This window comes from Balaenoptera acutorostrata, chromosome 7 (genome assembly GCF_949987535.1).
Source record: "Balaenoptera acutorostrata chromosome 7, mBalAcu1.1, whole genome shotgun sequence".
In the NCBI taxonomy this organism is placed as follows: domain Eukaryota; kingdom Metazoa; phylum Chordata; class Mammalia; order Artiodactyla; family Balaenopteridae; genus Balaenoptera; species Balaenoptera acutorostrata.
In genome coordinates this window covers 37,500,814-37,525,880 of record NC_080070.1, presented here as the reverse complement: position 1 = coordinate 37,525,880, position 25,067 = coordinate 37,500,814, and the positions used below count along the sequence as shown (strand labels likewise).

Sequence of the window (25,067 nt, the reverse complement as noted above, 5' to 3'; positions counted from 1 at the left end):
GAAAAATAAAACATATAAACAAATTTGCAACAGGCAACTTAGTATAAAATCATGAAATGCTCCTTTCTTGCTTTGATTTTATATTTTTATGGTAATGCTACTAATTTGAATTTTATTTTGATTCTACTTGATTTTTGCTAGGCTACCAAAGTAGATTATATTTCCTATGAAATCCTTTATTTTGTCATTTAAACCATTTGGGGGTTTTTCTATGGACAGAGTCCTTGAGTTAGCCTTCAAATGTTTATTGAGTGCTCATTATGTTTTATGCTTTATCTTGGGTATTCTAGAATAATGCAAAACAAAAAGGACAAGTTTTCTGCTTTTAAGACTATTGCTATTAGATTGACACGATTAATTTAATGGATGATAAAGCAAAAGTTAACCTTCTTTTAAGCAGGGCCAATCCTCAGTCACATGGTATAATTGTCTATATATTCTGGGGGCATTGACCACCCCAGACCCCTCCCCACTTCTGGAAACCTTATCCTTCATCTTCCTAGTCTCAGTCTCAGGAGTCTAATCCCAATTTGGATTTCCACTTGGAAGTTCTTGTTTGTAGCTTAAGATGCAGCCTCACATCATGTGATCATTCAGTAGACTCAGCCAGAATACCTCTAGGCCTTTAAGACCCAGAAGAGAGGTATCATTCACGGTGGAATTGCAGGTATCACAAAAATATTGAAGGGTATATAGAACAGAGGCATTTTGGTTTTGGGTGCTTCCTGCTGGCTTTTCTTAAATCATGTCGTCTATCAAGGAACCACTTCTGCCTTTTTTCAAGGCTGGCCCCACTTCTGGTAACCTGTTTGCCAAGGCCTTCCTTCACTTTGCACATCCTCCATCAAAGAGGAATTCTTGTTTGAAGTTCCTGTCAGTGGAATAGATATGTTGGGTAGACCATTCCTACTCATTTATATTTTCCTTTTACACATTAAGAAAATGAGGCCCACATTAACTTGTAAGTGATTTGCCCAGTGACCTCTAGCCTGTTTGCAGGGAAGCCAGAACTGGGATCCTTATCTCCTTGACTCCTCACTTACTGCTCTTTTCATTATATCACACAGCCTTTCTTAGCCATAAACTTCTGTCACTTAGCACTGACACTGAGGAAAGAAACACTTCACTGTGTGGTTTGCTGTTCATTGTTGTAATAATGATCAAATTAATATGATTTCTTGATAGCTATCTTTACTATTGACCACTAACAATAATAAATGTAGGGATCACTGGACAAGTAATGCTTATTTCAATTATGAAAACAATAAGAATAATCTTGAAAATGAATATTCAAGAACATATGATGATTTTTCTTTTCACTTCGTGTGCTCCCAATTATAGACTGCTTATTATAAAAGTACACAATGACTCTGGGCCTCTTCTCTAATAAGAGATTTGTTATCTTTTCTCCTTGGGTAGAAACCTTTCTTTCCACACTTAGATTTCAAACAGTCTTTTATAAACCTAGACCTCTGGCATATCTGGTACAATACTGTATAGTAACCTCAATTATCCTCCACTTTTGATTGTCTTTTTTGGTTTGTTTTTCTTCTGGCCACCCTGTGCATCATGCAGGATCTTAGTTCCCCGACGAGGGATTGAACCCGTGCCCCCTGCATTGGAAGCATGGAGTCCTAACCACTGGACCGCCAGGGAATTCCCCAATCCTCCATTTTAGAAAACATGGCTTCTTTAGAGGTTTAAGATAACAGATACTTTACAAATACATTTGTGTACGTATATCTGTCTATTGAATTATAACCTAAAAATTAATATTTAAACATCAATTTCTACCTCACACCTGTCAGAATGGCTATCGTCAAAAAGACCACAAATAACAAATACTGGCGAGGATGTGGAGAAAAGGGAACCCTTTTGGTGGGAAAATAAATTGGTGTAGCCATTCTGGAGAACAGTATGGAGGTTCCTCAAAAAATTAAAAATAGAACTACCATATGATCCAGCAATTCCACTCCTGGGTATGTATCTGAAGAAAATGAAAACACTAATTTGGAGATACATGCACCTCAGTGTTCATAGCAGCATCATTTACAGTTGCCAAGATACGGAAGCAACTGCACTGTCCATCAATAGATGAATGGATAAAGAAGATGTGGTATATATATATATATATATATATATATATATATATATATATACAATGGAATACTACTCAGCCATAAAAAAGAATGAAAATTTGCCATTTGCAGCAACATGGATAGATCTGAAGGGTGTTATGCTAGTGAAATAAGTCAGAGAAAAACAAATACTGTATGTTATCACTTATATGTAAAATCTAAAAAATAAAACAAATAAATGAATATAACAAAACAGAAAAAGACTCGCAGATATAGAGAACAAACTAATGGTTACCAGTGGAGAGAGGGAAGTGCAGAGGGGCAAGATAGAGGTAGGGAATTAAGAGGTACAAACTACTATATATAAAATGAATAAGCTACAAGGATATATTGTATAGCATAGGGAATATAGCCAACATTTTATAATAACTTTAGATGGAGTATAATCTATAAAAATTTTGAATCACTAATGTTATATGCCTGAAACTAGTATAATATTGTAAATCAACTCTACCTAAATTAAAAAAAAAGTCAATTTCTAGGCTGGTTCAAAGGATATGAATATCTATTTGGCAACTGGTAAGAATTGCCTATTTTGCTTATTGCAGAGCAGTGTTATCAATAAATGACAAGATGTTGGAAAGCACTGACATGTCCAGTATTATTTAAGAAATTGATTTTGAATAAATGATGGCAAATATATGAGATGGAATATTATTTGGTTGTTAAAATATCCATTAAATACTTAAATGTTAAATGCTGGGAAAACAAAATGGTATGTGTGCTCTACCACAGTTTTGTTAAATTTATGTTGTGGAAGGTGGCCTGCAAAAGTGAGAATAGTGTAAAATGTGAGAGCACAAAGCTCTCAGACAATTTGAGCATTATCTCCTCAAGTGGTTGTTCATTCTATTTCTGGTCACCTACCTTATTCACAGGGCTCAGCACTGATTTACTTCTGGCTCATTTCCAAAACCAAATGCTCAATGGTAAAGTCTTCCCTTTGTTGGGGATATTCGAAGGAGCATGTCACAGGCCAAATATGCTTTGAGTAATGGAAGCATCAATGAAATTAAGTCCACATTTTTCTAAGAGAACTATTTTATAGAGGCCCAAACATTTGGATGATCAGGTTGATATTTGAAAGGTGAATTTTATTGCTTCTTTGTACCTTTAGTCATACCTGGGCACTGAATTGATTTACTCTTCAGAAGGGGAAAGTCATAGGGCCCAGGTGAAAGATCCAACATAACAGCAAGGCGGAATCATAGAGTGGCTACATGATCCATTTGCCATGGCTAAGGGTGAAAAGTGGAACCCTATTTGGGGCTCTTTATTTGAGAGTCATCTTTGGAAATGTAGAAGGACTTTGAGCTTCAGTTATCTTTTCTTCTCTTTTAAAATTTTTGTCTGATAAAGCCTTCTCATCTGAATGAAATGTAGGCTTTGACATCACCTATGGTAGCATCATCTAAGAACTACAGTGTGTTGACAACTGTCTTGTGATTACTTCACAGTGGATGATTTTCAATGGATGACATTTAGAGTAAACATGAACTGCTTTCAGATAGACAGAGTTCACACATTTGTGTGTAAAAAGAAAACTCCCAACCTGCAGTATTATTAAAAAGCAATTATATTAGCTTCAATATCATACCTTTTTCAGCATATAGACTTGTTTATTCAATGCTGTGTTAATTCTTCAAGATTATTTAGGAAGTAAATTTAATGCACAAATAAACAAGTATTTACTGAAACCTCTAACAGTATAGACAAGGTATGTTAGTACTTACAATGATAAAAAGACACAATCTTGATTTCAAGAAATTTGAGATAAAGGTGACAGGGGCAGGGGTCGGTGGGAAGGGGAGGGGTTGGTAGGGCTGGTGATACAAAAGGGACAATAAGTATCTAAATAACCATAAAACAAGACTATAAGAAACGCAGTACTACATGTATAAACAATGAGCTATGGACTCTGGAGTTTAGATATCATTAACTCCTTTTGGGAAAGACTTCATGGAGGAGATGACATTTATAAAGCAAATGAAATATTAGCATGGAGGCATGGCAAGGCATTTGATTTTGGTAATTCAGGTAGTTTGGTGTTGCTGGAGTAGGAATAAGAGAATGAGAAATAAACAGGAAACATCTTGTGTTTCAAAATGGTGGGTCATTTCTAAACTAAATTAAACAAGTCATTAAACGTGTGTACAATGCAAGATATTATAAACAGTGTTTGCAATCATTCAGATCAACTAACTAGACTGTATCTTAAAACTTACTAAAATCATGTTCTATAATTATAATTTAGATGTTCAAGAAAATGTTAAAATCTTGCAGTGAATCTCAGACCTGTCCTGGGCAAAATCTGAAAGGTTGGTAGCACTGTACTGAGGACATTAAGGGCACACACAGGCCCAGTGAGAGGGTGCCGTGATCCACTGTGTATCCTGGGCTGGGGTGACCCTTTGCTACTTTAACTCTGTATCATATATTCATTCTAAAAAAGATTGAGCAGCAATTTCTATTTGCCAGGCATTGTGCTAGAAACTAGGAATACAACAGTGAATTAATGATTCAGTCCCTCTCCTCATAGAACTTACAATCCTGAGATGGGGTTGAGGTTGGTTGAAATACAGTAGACAGAGATTCAAATACAGGGTGGTATGTGCCGGATGGGAGATGTAAAGAATGCTGTGTGAGCATACTGTAGTCTGCGTAGTTCAGAGAGGAAGGGTCAGGGAAGACGTCCTAAAGAAGTGATGTCCAAGCCTAAGATTTTAGGAATAAGTCAGGTAAACTGGGCAAACTAGGCCAGGCAGAGGAAGGAACATGCACATGAAGAGAGCAGGGTAAGTGGGGGGAATGAGAGAGAGAGGAAAGGAAAACACGTGGTGCTTTCTGGGAAGGCAATAGCTTAGTGTGGCTGAAAGCTAGAGTGTGAAATTGGTTGAGGGTCATGGACGTAGAAGAGGCTGGAAAAGTAGGGGAGGAAATAAGGGTAGATTAACAGTGCTAAGGTTTGTTAAGGATTTCATAAAACTTAAGAAATCTGCTAAAAAATTTTGAGCTGGTATGTAACAGGGTCAGATTTGTGTTTTAAGAAGTTCACCATGGTTGTTGTGTTTAGAAAAGATTGCAGAGGGTTAAGATGGGAGGTCAGAAGACAAGCTAGGGTTCTGCTGTGGATCTCATCCACATCATGATGGTGGTCTGAACTTGGGTAGAAGCCTTGAGGATGGAGAGAAGTGGGTGGATCCTAGGCATAATTTGGAGGCGGGTTCCATAGGACTTAGAGATGGACTGGATGTGGAGTGTGAGGGAGAGGAAGGCGCCACACACCCTCTCAAGTGTCTGTCTTGGCCACTGGGAAGATGGTGTCTATTAGCTGAGTCTCACCAGTAGTGCCATAAAGGACTGAGCGCACGAAACTTCAAGGTTGTTTGTTCCTGGATCCTGCCAGGCCGACTTCAATTAGTGTGTGGGCTGTTTGCTGTGAGTGGGAGTGGCAGGGCTACGGTTTGTTTTTATTCTTCTTTCTTGAGACAATCCCTAATCATACTCATTCAGTACAGAAAATGAGCTGCCCCTGCTTCACTAAATTGAAATCCAAAAATGTACCAAATGACTAGACTACAGTTTTCACTGAGGAGTTCAAAGAGGAAATCAGCTCCTCATGCTGCCGTATGAAAATGGGTAATTACAATATTTTTTAACACATTAGACCTTGTTATTTTTGAAATTAGGAAAACTATATGGGGCCACACATTTTTATCACTAGGAAGTCTTTTAGAGATTAGTGACAATTCTACAGGTGAAAAAATTGTGGAGGTTAAATTATTGGCTCAAGGTCAATCACCTGGTAGTTGATTAATTTCTTTCTAAGTTGTACTGATGATGTCTTGAAAAGTGTTGATTAAACAAGTGAAAGTGTGCACATGTCGTCACAGGGCCCATAAAATTGTTTTATGTAGGTTTTGCAATGCCCTGGTAATTTTTGTGGCAAAAGAGTTGTTCTGACAAATCATCTGAAATAGAATATGGTATAGTTTCTGTTCTTGGTGCTCATGCCTGCTTCTAAAGTCTTTTGTTAAGTGATTTATGCACATTTATCCAGAGCATAATTATCTTGATTAATATTGAGACATATGGTATTTATAATCCCAATGTTTAACGAAGTGCTTCATGATTAGCCGTTTAAAAATAATTAACCCTCTTGTATATAAAATTTTGTAACTTCATTTCAGATTATCAAGAGCTAACTAATATTTTCAAAATTTTAATCACCCATATATAGTGGATTCAGTGGAAATAATGTGTGAGGGGGTATTGTAGCTCTGATACTACAAATCAGTGAGAAATTAAACCACATTTTAATGTTTTACAGCAGTCATATTTTTCTGGTCTGCCTTTTGCCTTTAGATGTTAGGTGTATATTACTTAATCACAGAAGCAATTTAGAAAAATGAAGTTACTAAAAATTAGAAAAAAACCTTAAATATGCTATTCTGCACACATATTTATTGATTTGGACCTATTCTCACCTAAGAATAAAAATCCTGTCTGGGGTCCGTAAGTCAATATAAGGGCTTTCTCTACATTCCCCACGTAGGAAACCAACATTAAACACATTTTATGGTGCTTATATCTTTATGACTTCTAATGAGATGAGATATGTTAAGAGTATTTTTCCTAGTGGAATATGGACCAGATCTTCTATTTTCCTGAACAGAGAGAAGCAAATTCCTTGCATCTCCTTAAATGACTTGGGCAGTTGCTGCTAAGCTTTCATTATGTCACTTAGTAAAGACCCATGGTTAAGCACGTTAGGAATTACTAAAACAGATTCAATTATTTTCTTTCTTTTTTTCCTGTTTCTTTTCCTCGAGAGGCTCAGGTACAGAAAAGGCTTGAGGAAACTTAGGGAAGCCAAATTTTCTTTTCTTCACAGATGTCTTTGAGTTATAGCAATTTGTAAGCCTAGAATGATGAGGGGAAAACTATAATAAAGAAAACAGACTCAAAGAAAATGTCAAAATTAAAATATAATGAACTGTTTAATAAGGGATTTGTTTACATAACTTTCTAAAGATGTCTTCTTTATATATAAATACAAAATTGATGCTAGTAGGTTTTTCCCCCCTTATGTCTAGAAAATACCTCCAAATACCAATTATAATAACATCCAGCATGCCAAGTCTTTCACAGTAATTATTTCATGTATTCCTCACCCATCTATGAGGCAGGTACTATTATTTTCCCCATTTAACAGATAGGGAGACAGAAATTTACAAGAGATTAAGTGACCTGTCCAAGATCACATTTTAAGTGATGGAATCTGGTTATCTATCTAGATCTATTGGATTCCAGAGCTTGGGCTCTTAATCACTATTGTGATACCACCAAAGAGGCTGATATGTATCTCTGGGAGGGAGATGGTTTGGTTCCTATGCAGAGAATTCTCCCTTCATTATGTGCTGCAGGCTATATAGCTATATCACTTTTCCTACACTCAAGGTTGGAAATGGCATTTGACAAGCTTCTGCAGAGCTTAGAAAGCCTAAGAGGGTGAAGGTGCATGTGATGTGTAGCTTCTGAGATTTCCTGGGCCTGGCTGGCTCCTTCACAGGTGGTATATTTGATAGTTTTTCAAAAAGCTGCCATTGCACTCTCAATGCTGAGACAAAATATGGATACAGTTCATTTTTTAAACTTCATCTGCACTCCTGCATTCTTGATTGCGCTTATTGGGTAAGAGACAGGAATAAACAATATATTATTGGATGGGTGAAAAGGGGAGGGTAGATGTGAGCGATCCTAGGACAAAGGTCTGTGAGTAAAATTCCTTGAATGGATCATTTACCTGGTGCTTTAATCCCTCCACTCTTTAAATACGCACTGAGGAGACTTGTGCTTCCAGGAGGATGGAGTAGACATCTTTTTTCCTATTTCTCCCACTAAATACAGCTAAAAATCCTGGATATTATTTATAAAACAAACATAAGATTCTGAAAGGTAGAAAGAAGGCAGACTGGCTAGGGACCTCAGGACCAGAAGACACGGTGGTGAATTCTCTAGATTTTCTTTTTGCCTCATAGATCTCTGACTAGGTACTGGACAAGGTGGCAACCCAGAAATGCCAATGTGCTTAGACATGGCCATGGGCCAGTGGAGAACACATGCAGAGTCTGAACTCCTACTCCCACCCAGTAGCCACAAGGCACCCCACCTGCAGGGTCAGAGGAGGGCACGTAGGGAACAGTAATGAGGTTCCCTCTGGACTTTTACCTCTGTCTGGCAGTGATAAGGCAGACGGAGTCCCAGAAGGAAAGAAGTAGATGTGGTTGAAAGAGTATTTGAAAAAATAATGGCTGAAAATTACCTAAATTTGGGAAAAAGACACAAACCTGTAGGTTCAAGCTGAGCAAATCCCTAACAGGATAAACCCAAAGATATTTATGCCAAGACATACCATAGATCACTTTCTGAAAACTAAGAACAGAGAAAAAATATCTTGAAAGCAGCCAGAGAAATGACAGGAAATGCACTGATTTTTGGCATTGGAGGAATAGGCTGGTTACCAGCGCTTCCCTTGTTGATTCCAGCAATTAGTCTTCTTTTTAACCAGACTCAACCAAGCTCACATGTACAGAGCATTTACTAGTTATCTGCAAATTATGCTGGGCACCCAGGGGACATTTGCTAATCCCATTCTTCCTGTAATTGCTCCACAGAGGGTATTATCCCTCAGAGCAAATAAAGGAATTTCAGAATTGGAAAGAACCTCAAAAAAAGGAAATAAAAGGGCAGAAATTTGTAATTTGGGATTTCTGGATGGGCTTCAGTTCTGTGAACTCCCTGAAATTAATCTAAAAAAATGCCAGCATGTATGTGCATTTTTCTAGGTAAAGGACCATAGCTTTCATCAGAGTCTCAAAGGAGCTGGTGGCCCCCAAAATGTTAAGAGCCACCATTAAGAGTTTCTGCTCTTTTCAGGCAAAACTATATAATCCAACCTAGATAGAAAAGAGCTAAAAACAGAGAAGGTATTCCCCATCATATACATCAAAATTCCTGAAAGCCACCTCATAATTCTCTACTTTTAAGGAGAAAATAGGAAAATGGCAGTTTTCTAATTTCTTCTAGGCACTTGTGGAAATACAGGTTTATCAAAGAATGTTTGCCTGTAGTCTTATTTTGAACATTTAAAAAATAGTACCTATAGGTGACTAAATAACCAATGCACCGTGATTTAAAATGTACTTTAGATTTCCCCTACCCCTGAAGCCATTTTATGAACTGTCATGTGCTACCTGAGCCTCCAGTAAAAACAAAAACAGGCTTTCCTGTTTTTTAAAAAAATGTACTTTAGGTATGATTTCTCCCAATGCCAATGGAAAAGTTCAGACATACAAGGAAGCAGGAGCAGCCTCTCTACATCAGTAACAATAGGCTGGTATTTTATAAGAGATAGGACAAACTGTCCTGTAATCTGCATTCCTTTTTCCATCTTTCAAAAAAAAACATGTAAAAAAGTTCTATTATAAATCAACTAAACTCCAACAAAAATTAAAAAAAATTTCTATTGATTACACAATGTGTAACAGTCAATTTATCAGAATAAAAAACTATTGGTGTTTTCTTTGGTGAAAAAACAACTATAACAAAAACAGATCCGTGTGGTTTCTCTGTCTACAGTGTGGCTGTCCCTCACTCTTTGTACCCTCTACCAAATCCCTCATGCAATCCAGGTCTGCTTACACCTGCACCTGGAGAAATGCACAGTAAGGATTTTAGATTGCTGCTGTCTGTTTTCTGATCAAAATTAAGGCTCCCAGTGTTACCTGGAGAGCTAGAGATTGGATAATGCATTATTTTAGGAAAAAATTTGACTACCTGCTTTCATTAAGACCCTATAGTAGTTTGATTTACTCATACAATTCTATGCTGGCTGCATCTACACAATCAAAGGAATCACTGGGGACCCTTGTTAAACATAGAACTCCAGACCCCAACCTACAATTACTACAGTGCAACCAGGAGAGGAACCTGAGAATCTAACAGTTTTTATCAAGTGCTTTGGGTGATCCTTGGGCTCAAACAAGTTAGAGCAATCTTCTTAAACTTGAATGTGCATATAAATTATCCTGGGTTCTTGAAACAAAAGCAGATTCTGATCCAATTGGTCTGGGTGGGACCTGAGATTCTGCAGATCTAACAAGTCCTAAGGTGATGCTGCTGGTGTGAGGACACCTTCAGTAGCAAGGTCAGGGAGATTACGCCTCATCTGGCTTGTGTGTAAATCAGTATAGGCCATTACATTTTCCTTCTGCATCTGTGGATTCTCTACCAGAGGCCTCTCCCCTCCCTTGATGCTGCCCCTTTCTCATTTTTCACTGATTGTATCTCTACAAGCTAGTGTGATCAGTTAAGGTAAGGCATCCTACTCTTCTCCACTTACTTTATAAAAAGTTCACACAAAGATAAAAACAGTCTGAAATAAACACCACACAGTAACTTACATAATGGGTTTATATTTAATATAGTACTTCTCACCATGGAGATGTTAGCAGTTAATATAAAGATTTTTTTGTTTTTGTTAAACATTAAATCTCTTCTCCATTTCAATATCAATATAAAGTATTTTTTTACATTAAATCTTTTCTCCATTTCAACGTTAGATACATCGAATACATTTTCTAAACTTTTTCCTCCACAAAGAGATAAGTTTTAATTTTTGACCAACTGTATTTAATATCTAGGTACAATATTAACTAGGGAGATAACAAAACAAAAATGCATTAAAAATATGGAGAAAAGACTCCACAATGATGCAGGAGGCAGTGATTATAACTAGACAGTGGCAATTTCCCAGGATTCTGGGCAAGAGTTTTCTTCTTTCTATTGAGAATTCTGAAACTATGAAATATTACTTATGCAAAGTTCAGCCATCTCACTTCTTTGACCTTCTTTCTAACTAGCAAATGCAAATTACAGATGGCATTTTCCGGTGCATTATTTGTTGTGAAAAAAACGTTTTGTTTTCCATTTAACATAATATATCAATTTGTTCCTATTTATAGGGAAATAACCAAGACTATGAAGCTACCCTATTTACTGTTTCTTGAGAACTTTCAGACACCAAAACTCAGTTCTGAACCTCAATAGCACAAAGGTTTTCAGGGCAAGGTTTGATTCAGGAGGCCCTTCAAAGTCACATCTGTCCATTTCTCTTTCGTGCATATACCCCCAAACAAGCACAAATGCCTGTAATGCTGAGAACCACACCTAACAAGAGAGCGATTGCATCTCCAGCTTCTACTGCTTCAACAACAGGCAGCACCAGAAGCAATGAAAAGAGGACTAGGAACAATTGTGTTGAAACTGAGATCATGATGTTGAGATCTTGAGGTGACTGGTTCTTAAAGGCTGAAGGTTCCTAGAAATTAAAACATGGGAACAAAAAGGAACCATTAAAAATTCCTACCTTTTCAAATGACAGTATGAATACATGACAAATAACAGTTCATACAACCTTTTAAATCAGAGACTTTATAAATTATATTCAGACCCATCTCCTCATTTTATGGTAGAAGAAACTGAGGGAAGTAAATGGTACTTAAAGATGATCATTTGAGGCTAATCGCCCCTTCTCATGATAATTCCCCTACTCCAGCGATTTTTCCCCACTCTATAACGCCAACACCGTGTGAATCAACAAAACAGAAATTGAACAGTAGAACAAGAAAAGACAGAAGAGGCACAAGATACTAACTTGGAAACTATCCTAGTGAATGAAAATTATATTTTTTTAGGGTCTCTCCCATCCAGGAAATGCAAACAAATCTGGCAAAGTCAAACCACATATAACTCTGTGAAGTCGTGGGGGAAATAGTAAGACTTACCAAAGAAAGCGGTTTTTGTTTAATTCTATCAGTTCAGGATGCTGAGGCTAAGAGGGTCCACGTGACAGCGCCTATTATCAGAGGGGCGTAGCAGGATTTAAAAAATCGCACATTATTAATTATTATTTTACAGCGGCAGCTAGAGTCAGTGCAGAGCGGGGAGGTTGTACGTAAGGGAGAAGAATGGGTAATAACTAACGACAACAGTTTTGTTCAAGCAGGGGAACTAGATTTAAAAGTTGGTCAGTTATAAAGGAAAAGCTAAAAAAACCCCAAATAACCAAAAAAACAAGTTCGTTCGAGGACTTGATAGTAGGACTTTAAAAAGAATCCCTGCTTTGGCCCGGCAACGTACAAATCTGCCCCCTGTTTTACAAATACCCTGGGCAATCTAAGTAGCCTTCGGGGACAAACTCGTACCTTACCTTCCAGGAAGCAGCCATTACAGGAATGGCGAGGAGGGCGGAGTCTCTAAACTACACTTCCCACAATCCCCGGTGACGACAACTCCCAGGATGCACCGGCGCGCTCCCCTGTAACTGGTTGCGGGAAGATGGTCACGCTCTACCGGGGACGCTGAGGAGCGAGCTCCCGGGGCTTCTTCACGTGGCCAAACCTGTCACTGGTGAAGTAGTTTAGTGTAGTACGGAAGCTGACACACACACAAAAAGGTGAAAAAATGACAGCAAGTGTTTTTTTTCACCCTGTTCAAGGTTTCAAGACACAAGAAGTTATGTCCTTTTCTTTGACTGAAATGCAGACACAGCAGCCGAAAGAAATCACCCGAGCAGAGCCATCTGTTTCAGATGCATTTAAACAAGCGGCTTCTAACATTTTTGAAGGAGGGAATCCCCTGACACCATCTTCCAAATGTGCCTTATGACATTTGTTAACTCTTAAGCAATGGGGGAAAACATGTTTAATAAGACGTTTTGGAAAATGTCAAAAACATCTGTAGGGAAAAACAGGCAGTTTGAGGAAAAACAGGTTAAGCACTGTAAGAAGGTCTCTGATTCAGGTTCTGGAGTTCTGTTTCCCTATTACTTCAGGAGTGCAGTGTATGGTACGCTTTAGAGATTTCTTCTCACTCATGTGTTTATGATACCCACCCTATGTATCCCCAAATATTTATGGAAAGTTGTAAATTATTACTTTTAAGTCATAAGGATAAATTATTTGCATATGTAAGTCTTAGCCCTTTCTGAAAGGCTTTCTTGAAGTCTAATTTAATCTATGAAGTCCTTACTGAACCTTTCTAATCACCCAGGCTTCTGAACTCTCATTTACTGACTAGAGGACTTATTTGGTACCCTGGAAATTATCATTTATTAATGATGTGGGTTAGGGGTGAAGTCACTTGCCCTGTCTGAAAGTCCCCCTAGGACTCTCAGACACAGCAGGTATATTTCAGTTCAGTGCCCATAATTGGCATGTAATTTTTTTATTGTTGTTCATCTTTTTTTCTTACACTTTACTAATTTCTCTGGACTGACAGCAAAGCTTTATATTCCTAGCTTCTAACACACACACAGAGGTGCTCAGAAATGTTGGCTAATAATTATTTGAATAAATAAATGTGCCAACAGGTTTTCTTGAGAGACAAAGCAGTGCCAAATAAACCAAAGCAAGGTGGCTTGCAAATTGGAAGTCTATGGATAATTACACAGTAATGTCAGCATTGCTTCTCTAAACTTGATTATTTTAACAAGTTCTGTCTTTGACTCATTTGCCTTGAGCTACTTCTGTTTTTTTACCTTTCTCATCAGTTATATTTGAAATAGCAGCTATTTAAAGATACTCTTTTGCATTCTAGTGTGAACAATTTGGGGATTTAATTTTTCCCTATATGTTTATTCAGTTTGTTGAAGTCAGCAGAGACCACGGTAAATTTAGTATTATTACAGACTTGTTTCTAGGGTTGTTAGCGTTGAAGATAATGGGTTAGTTTTAAGTTTGAAGGTCTGATGATGATAAAATGCTTTTTCTTTAAATTATTATGTTAAGAGATCATGATGACCTGGCCTATCTGAAAAAGAGTGGCAGAAGTTTGTGCAGAGATGTTTTGGGCCCGTGTAGTTTCAAAATAAACTTGGTTAACTTTTCCTAACCAGCATCTACCCTAATCAGGCAATTTAACAAAGGTGTTGCTGTATCTGCTTTTGCCTGCCTTATTACAACCCTAGTTTCCAGGGTTGTAATAAGTAGAATGGTATTCTAGTTCTCAGTGTTCTCTTCTTACTACCCTAACTAGTGATCTGAAAATAAATCAGACACCAAGGGGGCAAAGCGGCGGGGGGTTGGGGTGGTGGTGTGATGAATTGAGCGATTGGGATTGACATGTATACACTGATGTGTTTAAAATGGATGACTAATAAGAACCTGCAGTATAAAAAAATAAATAAAATTCAAAAATTAAAAAAAATAAAAAAAAATAAAAATAAATCAGATCATTTATTCCTTGCTTAAAGCTCTCCAGTTCCATCACAATAAGCAGAAGTCTGTGCTCCTTATCAAGACTCACAACGCCCTACACATTCTGGCCTCTGCCTGCCTTTCTGACATCAGCCTACTACTCACTCATGCTCATTCCAATCACACTCATCTTTTTGCTGTTTATTAAGCATGCCAATTTTGTGGTTTTATTGATTCAAATTTTTATTGAATCAAATTTTGTTGATTAACGTTTAGTCACTGTTACACTGTTTGTAGTAGAAACTAATAAGTAAGAAGTCTGCTTTTGGGCTAAACCATGAAGGTATTTCGACTGAGATTATTTTGAGTCTTTATTCAAAATTTAGGTCTTACATATTTTCTCCATAATATTAATAGCAAGGCTTTATGTCTATGTATGTATAAGGCGCAGTAATACCTAAAACAGGAACTACTTTGTTCAGGAACCTGTCTATAATGGTCCTTATTTACTTCCTCTGTCCACTTGGGGTGCAAATATTGATTAAGTCCATCTGGATGGTGTATTTTTTTCTTAGCAATACCTGAATGGTTTCTTTAAGTACTTTTTAATGTTGGATGAGCAATATTGGCATTTTTGGTGAGACAGTGCTTTGTTGTGCCGACATAATATTGCAGGATATTCAGCATCTCTAGCCCATGCCTGCTAAATGCCAGTAGAATCCCCCAATCATGAGGACAGTCAACTGCCCTGTATTGCCAGATAGTCTTTGGTGAGATACGGTCCCTAGTTGAGAACTACTCAAGATTTCATCAAGAAAATAGAAGTAGTTGAAAACAGAATGAAACAGTACACACCCACACACACACCAACATCAACACTGCACTGCTCTAATGTTTTAGATTCTTTCTTCCTTGGTTATGCTGATTTTGTTGTTATCTACAGATTTCCTTCTGTGTCCTATCAGCATCCTTGCCAGACAGTTTCCACTGGTCACTTTTTTTTAAAGAATTATTTATTTATTCATTTGGCTGTGCCGGGTATTAGTTGCGGTCCTCGGGATCTAGTTCCCTGACCAGGGATCGAACCCAGGCCCCCTGCATTGGGATTGCGGAGTCTTAACCACTGGACCACCAGGGACGTCTCGGTCACTTTCTTATAACAGTGCCGATATGCAAATTGAGGTGAGATTTCTGCTTTTATTTCTGCCACTTAGTCTTTAAGCTGTGGAGAGGTGCTGTGATGTAGTATATAGAATATTAGCTTTTTCCCTTGCTAGTTTTATGGATTTGAGTAGTTAATCTCTCTGAAACTTACTTTCCTTTTATAAAATATGCTGTGTGAGGATTAAATGAAATGTTTCTAAAGTGACCAAAAAGTTACCAGAGCTCAGTGCTTATCAATTCCCTCTTATTTGTAGATGTAGTCCCCTGGTTACTGATTAAGAGTTAGGGTCTTTGGGGTTAGACCAATTGGTTAGAATTCTGGCCCTGCTGCTTACTAACTGTATGACAATAGACAAGTTAGTAAGCTTTTCTAAGACTCAGTTTATCCATCTATAAAATGGGGTGTAATAGTACCTACTTCATATGTATATTATGGGATTAAATGAATTTCCAGAATTAGTGGCTAGCATATAGTAAGACCTCATTAAATATTAACTATTGTTACTATTTGCTGTTAATCAAATCCATGAAATATATGGGGTCTTCAGGATTTGGCTTCTCTCCATTGTGAATATGCTGTTCTGCAGACAAACATGGTAAATAGAAAATGTCTGTGGAACTCCCTGGATACAGAGGCATTTTAGGCTTCCTAGGCTTTGGGTTGGGAGCTGACTGGAAAACACTCCCCTGGTACTCAAAAGCTGTCCCTTTGTTGCCTTGATGGGATTTTACTCTTTATTTCATACCTACTGGTGGTTACGTTTATGTTTAAAATATATTCTCCATTCAGTTATTGTCACATCATTGATTCGTCATATTAGGTCCAAAGGGTTTTGAAAATGTGATTGAGAGGGTCTAGATATGGGTGAATAGCTCCAAGAAATCATTCAGCTGGAATGAATTCTATGGCCACCCCAAGAAAACCCAGCAAACAAACAAAGACTCTTAATTCCTTTTGAATTCTAATTACAGCAGCTAATCTATAACTCTGCACTGATTTTTCTATAAATTGCAGCAAAGGAAATGACAGCATTAGAAGATTTGCTAAGAGGGAATTATAATAACTGAGACTGTAGGCTCAGAGGAATGTATTACTCTTGATAGATTGTTATGGGATACTTAATTGCAGAGCTTGCAGGACAGAAGGAAATACTTTGTATTACCCCTGAGAGATGGCACTGTACACAGTGTTGAACATGGTATCAAGATTTTTACCTTACCTCCTTGGCTTCAGTAAGGTCCACTGTTTGAAGAGGATAAACATTCTTACAACCCCTACTTAGAACTAATTTGCTTATACTCATGGATGAAGGAACTCTGTTTTCCCAGATAGGTTCAAAAAATCATGTTTGTTTCTTTTTAAAGTTTGTCTTTGACTTACAAGTCAAGAGTCATATAATTGGTTTTCATTAGTTTATATTGTATACTGTAATTGGAAATGTCAACTCAGGGTTTACCAGTATTAAGTGATGTAGAGGCAGGGATTAATTTCTGGGATACAGTGAATATAATGATCTCCTCCACTCCTTTGACCTGAAGCTGCTTTTTGATTTCTGATGTGCTTGCAAACCATCTTAATGAACTGTTATTTCTTAGCTATAACTCAGATTTAGATGTTTTGTCCAGATCACTGACCAGGACAATGACTGCCATGTTGTACATGTGTAGTTCCCTCTTCTAAAAGAGATGATCATTTCCTTAGCAGTACTAGAGAGATGAACAGCTTCTTCTGTGCCAAGCATCTGCTAGCTACAAGTTCTGCCTGTGAACATCTCTGATAGCAACATGAACCACAGCTCTTCTGAAGCAGTGCCACATTCCATCTCCCCTGACATTGCCCCGCCCAAGCTGTCTGAATGCTTCTGCAGGCTTTTATATAGTTCCTCTTTTGGCATTAAGTGTCTAGTGTTATCAGATCCAAAATTTAGTCTTTCAATTGGGAAGAACCTAAGCTTACACTATCCTTCACTGAAACAGAGATCACTGGTAGCCGATGATACTCAGAGACAATGAACCTTACTTTAGACACTTATCTGAGTGGTGGAGGGCAAAATTTCACAAGTCAGTTGTTACTGAAAAGTGGTTTCAGAGAAGAATGAAGAAGTGGCTTCTGCTTATTTTATAACTGTTAGAAGTGAGTCATTGGTAGGCCCCGAAGGAAGGCGCTTCTGCTATCCATCAGAGAAGGCATGATAGGCTGACATCAAGATTTTGCAGTGACTGATTTGTGTCAGGAAGTTCATACAACCCAGACTTCCTCATTAGCAATTGAACCAAGCCAAGTGAGTGGAGACATTTTATTGGAGCTTCACAATTAAAAAAGGCCAACCCAGAGTTAATCAGTATTTCCCATCAGTAATAGGACATTCATCACCGAGACTGTTACATTAGAGCCAACTAAGCTAACAGGATGAGATAAACTGCACTTTCCAGAGCTATTCAGCTGCTGCTGAGTCTAAACACTCTGGTGTCAGTATCTTACAGACATGAATGGGCAAGCTGCAGAAGGTCATTTTTGACATGGTTCTCGGCACCATCGAGAGCCCATTGACGATGTAACCTTGATTTCCACTGATGAACCTCAGTAATCTGTGGGAGTCAATCCCACACACGAGCCTATGGTGTCCAGGAAGCAGAGGAACCACACCCACAGGCACTGACAGATTCAAATTTAACATTTCTGGGCTTCCAGGAGCAGGCTAAGAATACCTGGACGGGACAAATTTATAGTTTTGAAAAGTTGTGAAATTATCTTTTTATGTAGTACTTTATCCATGGTAATGGACTGATTAAAAACATTGGCTTTGGAGATGTCATCAGTTGGCCCATCTCTTCCACTTACTAGCTCAGTGAATTTGTGCAAATTATCTAACTTCTTTAAACTTGAGTTTTCTCATCTGTAATGAGAAAATCACCAATCTTTTGTAGGACTCCCACTGTAGATTAAATGAAGTGACACATAAAATGCTCAATATGGTCAGTGTCTAGAACTCTCATAGATATGGGACTAGCTGATCAGATAATATTTAAGTGCTGCACAAGGAAATTTAAAGTGAGGATTATCTTGCCTCACGGGAGGGTGAAAAAATATTTCTCATGGGAAAAAATATTTTCTTAGAAAACATGGTTTCATGATACATAGGCTAGGACTGATTGATTGATTTATATTTAATAAACACTTAAATAGTGACTAATATGTGTCAGGAACTATTCCACACATTAACAAATGTAAATCCATTTACTCCTTAAAATAATCCTGTGAGGGAGACACTATTATTATCCCCTGTTACAGGTGAGGAAACTGAGGCATGGTTAAGTAATTTATCTAAGGTCACATAACAAGTGAGTGGTAGAATCAGGTTATGAACCCAGGAAGTCTGACAAAGACTGACTCTTAATCATTGCCCACATGCTTTCATGTTGAAAATGTCCACAGTATCAAACTGCATTTTAATTATCTTTGAAATAAGGTGCTCTAGTGTTGCTTAGGAAGCCTAACTGTGGTGAGTCACTGAAGAGTTGCTGGTGTTTATATACTTCCCTCTAAGCCCTAGTTTGGTGAATGAATGAATACCAGTATTCACCTAATTTGTTAATTGATTTTGACTTAGATTTAATAGGTATATACAAAAAATGTTTTTTAAAAATTAAGGGATGTTTGACCGAGGCTCAGAAGAGCACTTACTGATGGGCCCAGACATCATATATCAAAGGATATAGATTGTGATGTGTTGGCAAATCTCAACTATCATGAAATCACTGAAGTCCATATAATATACAAAATTCAAAAAGGAAGAAAAGAGAGTCAAAAGAACCTTTTGAAAATCTTTGCTTAGAAGTGAAAAACTTAAACTAGTCATTGCAAAAGTATAGAGAGGTTATTAACAATTTAGTATGTGCAATTCATAAGGAAATAGCAATTCCTGTGTATAGACCAGGGGCTCATTATGATTAAGCACTGGTAACCATGGAGACAGACAGCATGAAATTTATAAAATTAAAAACATACCAGATAGAAAATGCAGGTAACATAGGAGAGTGAATCATGCCCCAACTGGTCTTAGCGTGATTTCTCTTAAGTCTAAAGACTTAAAAAATTTCTATCTGGCCATTTTCTGAGTAAAATCACTCATTTTTCAGATCCTGAATTTCTTCTTTGGATATCTTAACTTGTTCTTTGAAAATGCTTTTTATCTAGAGTCAGTTTAGACATGATAGAATGTGTTGGGGTAGAGTTTTTATAGGTAAGAAATATCTTGGAAGTGGTAACGTTTTGATTGATCTTGGGAACTTAAATGAGTACCTGAACCTTTTATGTACTGTGAATTTTCAGTTGACATATTGTAAGTGATTGGTCACTTTAGTTTGTAAATCTGTTTCTTTTGCTAAATCATATAGATGGTCCAGGTAGAGAACTTTATGGTATAACACCAGTTTCTGTCATGGAATGATTTATTCATCCATGAAATGGTGAGCTAGAGAGCAACAATAAAGTTTCTTTACTCTTGCCTGTAATATTTTGATTGTTTATAAATCTATTCCCTGAGTCCTTTATGACAACAGGTTACTTGCCTGTAGATATTCTAAAAGTGGTATTGTTTGAATTTAAAATCTTCATGAATAAAAAATTATGACAGAAAGATCTTACTTTCTGGAAGAGTGATTTTACTCAAGGAGGTTGCCAGATTTTCTATTCAAAGGAAAATTCTTTATTTAAAAAATGGAGTAGATTATGTTTTAAAAAATGATTGCAGCTGGTTCAGTTGAGGAAAAAGTCCCAAACAATGCTCTTCACAGTTTCATTTGATTGTGATTTGGACCCACTTTAATGCATTTTAAGCTCTCATTTGTCAAAAGAGTCAAAATAAGTCACTGAACTCAATCTGACAGTCAAAGTGAAGCACTGCTTTTGTGAGCATGCCTATCAACACTACGACGTATTAAAGTGAATGTGGTGTGCTGCATAAGAGTGGAGACATAACCCTTTCATCTGCTCTGCTTTAGTAGGACGCTTAGTAAGAATGCTCAACATACCTTTTGATCACCAGGCTTTTAAAGGGACCTCAAGAGACAACAGAGAGCCCAGGGATGAGTGACAGAGTTAATGCAAGTGATCCAAAAATTGGTCCTGGAAGAGGGTTCTAAAAATGTATTATGTGGTTCACTTGCATCCCAATTACATGGGGAGTTTATTTAAAAATGCAAATTTCTAAAACAAGTTCTCTAGGTAGTTCTTAGGTTCATCAGCTCTTAGAACCTTTGTCGTTGGGGAGAATAAGTTATTGGGCCTGATTATTTGGGAAGAGGAAACATAGAGGCAACTGAACAACGATCTTTAACTTAAGTAATGATAAGTTTAATAAGACCCAATTTGAATTATCCATCTTGCTCTCATGGACCCCTTTTCAGCTGCTGATGAAGCAGGAAATACAAATATTTCTTGCTAATTGTTCATGTTTCAAGTGGCATTTTTCCTCATTATTTCTTATAGACTTACCTTTCTCTCTCTAAAACTTACTTTTTAAAAAAAATTTTAATTTTATTCATGTTTTTAAACAGCAGGTTCTTATTAGTTATCCGTTTTATACATGTTAGTGTATATATGTCAATCCCAATCTCCCAAACTCTAAAACTTACTTTTTTAAAAAATGTATAAAACATTCTGATGATTTTCATCTTAGAATTGTAGAAACATCTCATTCTTCAGAGAAAACAAAGCCTTTCCTAGCAGTAAAAGGGACTCAGTCACAAAATGGACCGTATTGGCAGCTTTAAAACATAATAATGCAGTTGTCACTTTCACATGGTTACTTCTTACAACAATCTTCTGTTAAAGATTAGGACAAAGCATTAAATGCAACTCACTGAAGGTGATCAGAAAGGTATTATGTGGTTGGTTCCTAACATGTAGCTTTCTGGTGATTCAACATTAACCAAGGATTGAATATTTAAAGCCTTGGACCTATCTTCCCTAAACATTTCTTCTCTCATTAGGTGTTTGGAAGGGAAATGGGTAACCTGGAGTGCTGGTATTCTAAATTGCTGGCTGAAGGCCCATCCATATGCTTTGGAACTGTGACCAGCAGGTAGCAAGATAGTTCTGAAAATTGAGTAGCTCTAACAAGTGTTCTTGCCCACACAGTTATAGCTGGATAAAGTGGGGCTTGGGCCCAGGTCTTGCCTCTTTCAGTTATATCTCACTAATTTCTCATACTGTTCCAAATATTATAATATCCTTGTAGTAGCATTAAGTAAATATTTATTGAGTGAATGAATAACTTGTCAACTGAAAAAAATGCACAACGTGAGAATTGTGAGTTAAGTTTTATTTGGGGCAAAATGAGGACTATAGACTGGGAGACAGCCTCTCAGATAGTTCTGAGGAACTGCTCCAAAGAGGTAGAGGAGGAGAGGTCAATATATATATGATTTTGGTGAAGGGGGATACGTGCAATCAGGCACACATTTTGGCAGAAGGTGGCTGCTAGTCATGAGGAGCAGATGTCTCTGTTAGTGGTTTTAGTGCTTTTCTGGATATGAGAAGATACAAGAAATTGGGCTCATAAAATCTTCTCCTGAAAATATCTAACTATCTGAAGGCCTGTTGTGCCAGTTTTTCCCAGAGCACAGAGTGCTTCATTCCTGATCTCCACCCTGAACTCCTTTCAGGGCATGTTGAGGGTCAGCGACTGCAGTGGCTTGTGACTTCATCCTTGTAGAGGCAGATGGTGAGCAGTCTTTAGTTGACACACTAAAGACTAAAGTTTTAGTCAACATAAAGCTCAGTTTGAATCAATATGTGTGACATAGCCATGGAATCAGTGAATGTAATCGTGGGCTGCAGGAATAGATGTGTAGTATCTCAAATGGAAAGGGAAAGTTCTGCTTTGCTTTTTCCACTTTGGGCCAAGTCTAGAAATATAGTGTTCTTTTATGGGTTCCCCACTTTCAGAGAAACATTAACAAACTGGATATTAACCAGGACTGTGCTATGATAACACTAGAATCGTTGGTTGAAAAACATAGTTGAAGGACTATGGGATGTAAAGGAAAGGACTCATTGAGACTAACTAGTATTTTTGATAGCTCATCCCATAGGAGAGGCCCTAAACTAAAGGGAAGGAATTGGAGTTGTTCTGGATAGCCAGTGGGTGACAGAGATAGAGAGGCATGTACTAGCTCAATATAAGGGAAAGCTTTCTAATGTTCTAAGAGAGAAATGGCTACCTTGGTGAGCAGTGAATTCTTGATCAGTCAGTAGGCTGGCTTAATGAACACTTTACATGATGTAGAAAGGATTCAAACTTCAAAAGGATGATTAGTTTACATGTCCCTGAAGGTTCCGTCTGGACTTGACATTCTCTCATTCTCTTATCTCCTCCTCCTACCACCCAAGTCTTATGCTAGTTGTCTGGTGCTCATTTTAAGAGTTGATTCAAGAGTCTCTGAGACGCTGCTATTTATCTTTTCAAAGGCTTTATTCTTAGTATTTCTTTATTTCAAATTGGAAGGGAAAATGGACTTCATTTTCTATTTCTGAAAAGAAAACTTTGTTAATGATTTCTTAATATTTATAAATACATAAGTATATATGATATATTGTTAATATTGTTCATATTTTATCACCAGTCTGTGTAACTGATACTATTTCATAAACTATCGTGTAATACTAAAGTGAACAGATGAAAAGTGGGTCCTGTATATTTTATTCAGACCAGTGAAAGTTTATAATCTGAAGATCAAGATAAAAGCTTAATCCAGCTTTTGAATGTGATGTGTCCCGAAAATGGATTTGTTGTGGAATACCTACAAAATGCTGCCTGCCATTAGTCAGAATGATCTTAACAGACTTCTGGATATCAAGTCATTGTACTGTACATTTGTACATTTCTGGATGATTAAATCTTGGGGCAAAGTAAGTTTTCATATTTCTTCTTATTCTAAATTTCAAATTGTGCTTTCCTGGGAAATGAACTATTTTGATTTAATTTCTGAATGAGTAAATCCGTGAAACATTGGACATCAAAGTACAGTTGACCCTTGGGCAACATGGATTTGAACTGTGTGGGTCCACTTATACGTAGATTTTTTCCAGTAAATGTATTGGAAAATTTTGTGGAGATTTGTGACAATTTGATAAAGCTCTCAGATGAACTGTGTAGCCCAGAAATATATAAAAAAATTAAGAAAAAGTATGTCATGAATGCATAAAATACACGTAGATACAAGCCTCTTTTATCATTTAATACCATAAAATATACACAAATCTATTATAAAAAGTTAAAATTTATCAGAAGTTACACATACACTTACAGACTGTACATGGCACCGTTTACAGTTGAGAGAAATGTAAACAAATGTTAAGATGCAGTTTTAAATTATAAGTGTATAGGGACTTCCCTGGTGGTTCTGTGGTTAAGACTCCTTGCTTACACTGCAGGGGGCACAGGTTCAATCCCTGGTCAGGCAACTAAGATCCCACATGCTGCGGCCAAAAAAGTAATTATAACTGTATAAAATCTGTAGTACGTTATTGTCCTAATGTAATAATTTCATAGCCACCTCTTGTTGCTATTGTGGTGAGCTTGTTTTGTAGCAAGAACTGTATTAGAAATTTTTGTGTTTTCTTAAAGTAACAATGTTTCCTATACTGTATTATGAATGTGACCATAATACTGTATGCCATGAGAGTTTTATAACCATTCATTAGCATATAGGCTAGGCTACTGTGAAGCACTCCTATAGATTACATTAGGCTACTATAAAGCAATTATATTGCTGCTTCATTATTAATACATGAATCATTATACCTGTAAATAAAAATGAATTTCTCTTTCAATATTTATTTATTTATTTATATGGTTGTACCAGGTCTTAATTGTGGCAGGCAGGCTCCTTAGTTGCGGCATGCGGGCTCCTTAGTTGTGGCATGCAAACTCTTAATTGCGGCATGCATGTGGGATCTCGTTCCCTGACCAGGGATCGAACCCAGGCCCCCTGCATTGGGAGCGTGGAGTCTTAACCACTGTGCTACCAGGGAAGTCCCTATCTTTTTGTTTTTGATGTCTAGTGTTAGTATTATGTATAACATCTACAGTGTTTTATACCATATAATAGAGTATTGATGTAGGTACTGACAGACAATTCATCATGTCAACAGTTGATGTAAACTTATGGCATCTATAAATACAGTATAGTACTGTAAATTTTCCTTATGGTTTTCTTACTATTTTTTCTTTAGCTTACTTTATTGTAAGAATACAGTATATAATACATGTAACATACAAACTATGTGTTAATCAACTGTTTATGTTATCGGTTGGGCTTCCAGTCAGCAGTAGGCTATTAGTAGTTAAGATTTTGGGGAGTCAGAAATTTTCAACTGCATAGGAGTTGGTTCCCTTAACCCCTGTGTCATTCAAGGGTCAATAGTATATTTGACTTTTGAGCATGTGAGTACCAAAATATGTGCAGTGTGCTGATCTGGAAACATGTTGACCCTGCT

General features: G+C 37.2%; 1 protein-coding gene across 2 annotated transcripts; it reads right to left on the bottom strand.

Moving 5' to 3' along the window:
- Positions 1-10,595: 10,595 nt before the first annotated feature.
- On the bottom strand, positions 10,596-12,471 carry SMIM30 (small integral membrane protein 30). 2 transcript variants are annotated; one of them, XM_028162064.2, is made up of 3 exons: positions 12,412-12,471; positions 11,987-12,057; positions 10,596-11,520 (listed from the first exon to the last, which is right to left on the bottom strand). In XM_028162064.2, the coding sequence occupies exon 3, from the start codon at positions 11,473-11,475 to the stop codon at positions 11,296-11,298; it is 180 nt and encodes a 59-aa protein (XP_028017865.1). In that variant the 5' UTR covers positions 11,476-11,520; positions 11,987-12,057; positions 12,412-12,471; the 3' UTR covers positions 10,596-11,295. The 2 variants fall into 2 exon arrangements, with proteins under 2 accessions (XP_028017865.1, XP_028017866.1); XM_028162065.2 differs by having other exon boundaries at positions 12,407-12,442.
- Between the last annotated feature and the right edge of the window lie 12,596 nt (positions 12,472-25,067).

Coding starts and splice junctions, on each gene's coding strand:
- SMIM30 (XM_028162064.2), bottom strand. CDS start 11,475: ATGATCTCAGTTTCAACACAATTGTTCCTAGTCCTCTTTTCATTGCTT.